This window comes from Cricetulus griseus (genome assembly GCF_003668045.3).
Source record: "Cricetulus griseus strain 17A/GY chromosome 1 unlocalized genomic scaffold, alternate assembly CriGri-PICRH-1.0 chr1_0, whole genome shotgun sequence".
Lineage (NCBI taxonomy): Eukaryota > Metazoa > Chordata > Mammalia > Rodentia > Cricetidae > Cricetulus > Cricetulus griseus.
In genome coordinates, this window is record NW_023276806.1 from 261,316,884 (window position 1) to 261,323,720 (window position 6,837).

General features: G+C 50.6%; 1 protein-coding gene across 1 annotated transcript in view; it reads left to right on the top strand.

Moving 5' to 3' along the window:
* The window catches only part of Fam207a (family with sequence similarity 207 member A), a 32,905-nt gene extending 26,453 nt beyond the window's left edge, over positions 1-6,452 (top strand). The window contains exons 5-6 of the mRNA XM_027394299.2: positions 2,645-2,713; positions 5,307-6,452. Of these exons, the coding sequence (XP_027250100.1) occupies positions 2,645-2,713; positions 5,307-5,430 (193 nt within the window). The 3' untranslated portion in view covers positions 5,431-6,452. The remainder of the gene's footprint in view (positions 1-2,644; positions 2,714-5,306) is intronic.
* The last annotated feature ends 385 nt before the right edge of the window (positions 6,453-6,837 follow it).

A 6,837-nucleotide genomic window follows, 5' to 3' on the forward strand; every position in this document is an offset into this window, starting at 1 on the left:
AACAAGTCTTTTTAAAAAAGAGTAAGTCATGACTGTACATTTGATACTTAAGAATGTCAAGTATCTTTAGTGTTTTTCAGAGTTTTATTTATAATCAAAGTGCTGAGAATGACGCCTCACATAGTAGACATATATATGGCAAAAGTATGTATAGGGAGGGCTCATTCAGAAATGCTGGAAATTATGTCCTAACCCCCCCCATTTCATTTAATCATTATTATGAAGCTCAAGCCAACAACACAAACAGCATTTTTTTCTTTTAAATTTATTTGTTTATTTATTTTACATCCTGGCTGCAGTTTTTCCTCCCTCCTCTCTTCCCAGCCCCTCCTCCTTACCCCCCTCCGTTTCCACCCCCAATCCACTCCTCCTCTGTTTCTGTTTGGGGAAAGAAAGGTCTCCCATGAGTATCAACAAAACATGGCATAGCAAGTTGCAGTAAGACTAAGCACCTCCCCATGTATTAAGGCTGGACAAGGTGACCCAGTATGAATAGGGTCCCAAAAGCCAATAAAAGAGTTGGAGACAACCCCTGTTCCCACTGTAGGAGTCCTACAAGAGTACCAAGATACACAACTGTAACAGATATGCAGAGGGCCTAGGTCAGTCCCACAAGCCCAGGTTGATTCTGTGAGTTTCTTGTGGTGTCCTTGATCCCTCTGGCTCCTACAATCCTTTCCCTACCTCTTCTGCAGGATTCCCTGAGCGCCACCTAACGTTTGGCTGTGGGCCTGCATCTGTTTATCCATCAGTTGCTGGATGAAGCCTCTCTGGTGACAATTGGACTAAGCACCAATCTGGTCACAGGAGAGGCCAGTTAAGACTGCATATCCACTATTGCTAGGAATCTTAGCTGGGGTCATTCTTGTAGATTCCAGGGAGATTCCCTTGTGCCAGGTTTCTACCTCACCTCCAAATGTCCCCCCTTCCAGTGATCCCTTTTGGTAGTCTCCCTATCTGTACCCCCCAACCTATTCGCTCATGTTCCCATCCCCACCCACCCTCAGTCCACTAAAAAAAAACTCTTCTATTCTCCTTCCCAGAGAGATCCGTGTATCCTCCCTTAGGCCCTCCTTGTTATCTAGCCTCTTTGGGTCTGTGGATTGTAGCATGGTTATCCTTTATTTTATAGCAAGTACTCACTGATGAGTGAGTACACACCATGTTTGTCTTTCCCGGTCTGGGTTACCTCACTCAGGATGACTTTTTTTTCTAGTTCCATCCATTTGTCTTCAAATTTCCTGGTGTCCTTGCTTTTACTGATGAATGATACTCCATTGTGCAAATGTACCACATTTTTTTATCCATTGTTCAATTGAGGGACATCTAGGTTGTCAAACAGCAATTTTTAAGTCAAGGACTCTAAGAATGCAGTGCAAAGACACCCTGGTCTGGTACTGACCTGAAGAATGGTAAGAACAGGGTACAAGCCTTTGTTTCCACAGTTACACCTTGTGCAGGAAGAACCCTGGCACTCCTCCCATGTCTTGAATCCTAGCTGAGGAGTCAGGCGGTGCTGGCTGGCATTGCATGCTGGTTACCTTCAGGACCAAGGCTGCTTGCTATAAAGGTGCATGATGCAACTCAGGCAGACTCTGCCAGAAACATCCTGGATTCATTTTGCATTTGGTTCTGAATCTATTTTTGGCTGTTGTATGTTTGGAAATCTACTAGTTTTAAATTTTTCAGTTATGAAACACCATATGGGGCTGTGCTCTAGGAAGTCCCCCTTCTGTCTACCCATGGAAGAACTTCACAGGTTGGTTAGGTTGTGTTCTTGCTTCCAGTGTCAGGATTGCTGCATGCCCATGTATAGAGTTCTGTGAGGCCCGGGCTGCTGCCACCATACCCGGAGAAGCTCTCAACAGCATTTAGGGTGCCCTTCCCCATCGTACAGTCAGTGGGGCTGAGGGAGCTACCTAGCTAGGTCACCTGAGGCAGTGTTTCAGTCCAAGCTGGCCTGTAGTCCTTGGCCCCCACTACTTAGGTACTTCCCATACAGTTGGGCAGGTGGCAGACTAGGGGTCCAAATGTTAATGGGGGAAGTCCTTCTGTGTTTTTCTTATTGGTTGATGAATAAGACACTGTGGCTAATAGAGGTAGGGGGATAGGCAGGACTAGGAGATGAAGAGAATTCTGGGGAGTGTAGGCAGAGAGCAGACGCCATCCATGTGAGACTGGGAAGGTGGGACATGACAGACCCTTCCCCGGTAAGACCATGTGGAACTACTTAGATTAATATAGAAATGAGTTAATAATTTAGACAGAGCTAGCCAATAAGAAGCCCTAGTCATCGGCCAACCGTTCATAATTAATGTAGCATCTGTGTGTTCATTTTGGGGCTCAAGGGCCGTGGGGCCAGCTGGGCCAGAAAATCTCCATCAACACACTGTGATGTGTTTTCCTGGGGTGATGCCTTACTGTATCACATGGGAACCCTAGGGAGTAAGACAAGACCCTGGATAATGTAGTTGTCAGTTCCAGATATGGTAGCCAGGTGACACAGCTCATCTAGATCCAGTCTCTACAGCCAGTGTACTATGTGGAGCTCATGAACACCTAGTGTTACAGACACCAGGGGCACCACAGAGACAAATTGTCTAGTGAAATGTGTCAGACTGACTTGGATTCTCTGTGTCCGCAGCAGGGTGACCAGCAAGCCCAGGCCAGTGGAGCTTAGCCGGATGAGCTCAGCCCAGAGACAGCAGCTCCTGTGAGTACCCCCCTGTCCACCTGGGCCACCAGAGCCTTCTTCCTGATTTCTTCATCTTCACCCACCATCACCCCTCTCTGAGCCTCCCACTCTCTTCTCTGTCCTGGTTTGTCTTCTGACTCTAGATGGGAGACATTTTTGGGACCAAGAACTTTACTGTCCTGTAGTTAGGCCTTGGGTGCCTATCTAGAGTGTTTCCAGGAAGTGGTGACAGCATCTAGTGTGTGGACATTACCCTTCCCTCAGCCTCTGGGGTGGAGGCTGGGACATGGGTTGACCATGGGTTATACACACGCAACCCCCACACCTTGACCCATTAGCAGTATTGCTTGACTGACACTGTCCTAAGATGTGAGATTGGCTAGAAGATTCTTGGCTTTTTTAGCCTCTGCAGACTTGGCTGCTGTGGTGTGCTGGCTTCGGGGGAATAAGAGGCAGCCTGAATCTCATACCCACACAGGTTTTTTTGTTATTGTTGCTTTTTGTTTTGTTTCTGCTTCCAAAATGATTTTCCTTGTCTATATAGAACCTGTTGTTTAGTAGTGTTGTGTTCTGTGTCAATTTTTCCTGAGGCTCTTTATGCTCTTTCAATATATAGGTTAAAGCCTTTTTAATGGTTACTCTTGGTTTTGGAAATGTGTATTGAATTTTACAGCCGCAACTCTCTTCCCAGTCCTGGGAATTGTACCCAGAGCCTCACACATACTGAGCACTACTGCTGAGATACATTCTGTATCTCATGTTTGTTTAGGTTTTCGTTTTGTTTGTTTGTTTTTGTTTTTGTAGCCCTAGCTGTCCTGGAACTTGTAGACCAGGCTGGCCTTGAACTCACAAAGATCCACCTGCCTCTGCCTCCTGAGTTCTGGGATTAAAGGTGTGTGCCATCACCTCCGAGCTCTTGTTTTTGAGATAGGTTCTTGCTAAGTTACCCAGACTAGTCTTCAGCTTGCTCTCTCTGACCAAAGCAGGCCTTGAAGTTGCTGTCCTCTTGTGTCAGCTTCGGAGTAGCTAGAATTGAGGACCAGGCAGTAGGCAGAGCTGGCCTCATTCCTGTCCTACAGACGCACTCAGCCTCAGAGCACCACTGTGCATCTCAGGCTTCCTCATCACTCTTCCACACCTCTCAATCCATCTCCACCTGACTCCTTTCGGGCTTGCGTGTGTCTTTCTTGTTTCCCTCTCCTGTGAACATGCGTCTTTCTCAACAGCTAGTATAGACAGTTCCTGCTGGGCCAGCATCCTCCTGACTGTTTGGCAGTCACTCTTCCCCGAGCCTCTGCTATAGCCCAGCCTGGACCAGGGCAGCTCCCTCTGCACCATAGCTGGGATGAGCAATAGCTCTACCTGCCAGGATGTGCCTCGCCCCCACAGAGTCTTCTGTTGCTGTGAAGAGACACCACAACCAAGGCAGCTCATAATGGGGGCTTGCTTACAGCTTTAGAGGCTTAGTCCATGCTCACCAAGGTGGGGAGCAGACAGGCATGGTGCTGGGGCAGCAGCAGAGAGCTTTGCATCTTGATCCGCACACGCAGCGGCTGGCCCTGGTGTGGGTTTTTGAGACCTCAGAGCCCACCCCCAGTGACATACCTCCTCTAGCAAGGCCACACCTCCTGATCTTTCCCAGATAGTTCTACTTTCCCAGATAATGTCACCAAAAACTCAAACACGAGCCTATGGGGCCATTTTCGTTCAAACTGCCCCACACCTTCTGTGTTGACTGCCATTGCGTTCAGAAGCAGCACGGGCTGGTGTCTTCAGGCTCTGCTGAAGGTGGCCACGCAGGGTGAGAGAGAGGATGAGAGGGCCTGACAGCCAGGGCTCGTGCATATCTGAGAGATCAGGGTCACTAAGGAACCTAGGCCCCTGGAGCTGCCCCACTGCTCCAAGCTCTCCAGTGCACATCTCTTTCAGGAGTGGGCACCTCTTGTATAAATCTGTCCTCAGGACACGTGAGCTTCTGTTTGTCAGCTTCTGCCTTGGCAGCAGCCCCTAGCAAATCCCTCTTCGATCGACTGGTAGGGTGACCCCACCCCTGGATGGTGGGCACTCAGCAGCCCATGTGCCCTTGCCTCCTGCTGGAAGTCCCTGGCACTGAACCTTGTGCTTCCTCTGGGCCCCTGCTGTTATGATAAAGTGCAAGGGGAACCTTGATGGATTCCAGGGTGGGCGAGGATGACCTAGGTGGAGGGACAAACATGCCAGACAGACAGAGCTTAAGTGAGAAGTTTTATTAGAAAGGGGTGGAGGGGGAAGGAAAGAGAAAAGAGGTAAAGAGGACAGAAGAGAAGAGGGAGACAGGAAAAGTCCTTTCTGCCCCAGAGGAATAGCCAGAAAGAGAAGAGAGTGGAAAGAAGGCTGGGAAGAGAGAGCAGAGGGCATAAGTGGGTGGGGGTCTTTCTTTTAAAGGAGTCCTTTGCACCTGTGCTGACCAAGTTACTGCCTGAGTGCATTCTGCCAGGTGACAGGGGCAGGCCAGCATAATGCCTGAGTCCTTAACACCTGCTGGCTGCTCTAGTCTTGGACCTGGGTCTGTCATGTGAGTCTTTGGGGTTCTTGTTCTTCCCGGGCTGACCTCTGCTTTCCATTCTTTCAGTGAGGAAGAAAGGACCCGGTTTCGGGAGCTGCTGGCCAGCCCGTCCTACAGAGCCAGTCCCCTGCTGGCCATCGGGCGGCAGCTGGCCCACCAGATGCAGCTGGAAGGTGGCGGACAGCTCTGACCGGGACAGTGCGTGCTGTGAGATCTGGGAGACTGCCGTGTGGGTAGAGGTGCCAGCAGCTCTTGAATCCTGCCCTGTACCGGTGTGGCCGCCTGACCAGTCTTGAGACCTAGGGAAGGGGCAGGAAGAGATGCCAGTGAGGACAAATAAAGTGATTTATGGACTGGCTTCCGTGGCCCGGAGCCCTTCTGCGGCTTCACTTCCCACTTGGAGCCAGCCGCTCCTGCATTTCCAAGGCCGAGCTGACCCTGGGACAGCTGTCCTGGTCCTCTGTAGAACAAGCCCAGGGTCCCCAGCCATGGGGGCAGAGTTGGGGTGCTCATGTGAAGATTTGTAGGAGCTGCACCAGTGTAAAGCTGGGGGCCTGCCAAATAGCTCCATCCCCGAGACCTCGGCAGTCCTCCCAACTCTTTGGGATCCTGATCACAGCAGAACACCCCAACTGACCACCTTGCTCCTCACATCCTGTGCCTTTGTCCGGGCCACACCACTTGTATCTTTGGCTTCTCAGCCGAGGCTCCTCACTCCTGCCTGGAAGCAGAATGGGCCCAGCTCTGTAGTCTCTCTGGCTGGGTGGCAAGATGGACTTGTGTTAGACATTAGTGAGTCTCCGGATGTGAAAGCTGAGGGCAGCACCCACAGATCCCATCACCCAAAATGACCCATGTCCTGCCTTACATCTGGGAGATGCTGGTGTGACTTCTCATTCCCACCCCAAGGTGGTTCCTAGCCTTTACAGGGGGACCCACATGCTCAGGCCCCACCCTCACAGGCCCTCATCCCCCATGAGCCAGGACCAGCAGTAGTGGAGCCTGGACTGAGCAGATGAGGCCCTCAGTCCTGGTGTGGACATCATAGGGCACTTGGTGAATGAAAGTGAATAAGAGTGAATAGGCCTAAGCTGGGTGTGGCAGAAGTCAAGCTCAACCTGGTTTGCAGAGAAAGTTTCAGGATAGCCAGGGCTACACAGAGAAACCCTGTCTCAAAAAACCAAATAAATAAAAAGAGTTACCAGGCCTGGACACAGAGTCAAGTTCTCTTCATCAGAGGCCATTCCAGCCATCGGCTGAGACGCTGGGGCTGCCTGGCTATGGGGGAATAGATTCTCATTAAGAGAAACCATGTGTGCTGTGCCCACCTGTGGTGCAAGTACCATCCAGTGTGGCCGGTACAACCTACCTGTCCTCATCACGCTCTGGGTACTGGGGTTTCTGTGATGTGACTTCCAGTCTGGCCATGGCTGCTAGCACCTTTTCATGGTGCCTGCTGGGGAACCTTGGGCCACCCTTCAGGGTCCTACTTGGGAGAGTATTCTGCAGGCCAACTTCATATACAGGGCAGTTGCAGCAGGTCTGGGCCAGCCCAGTGGAGGGAACTTAACATGGACCGAGCAGGAAAAGAGTCAAG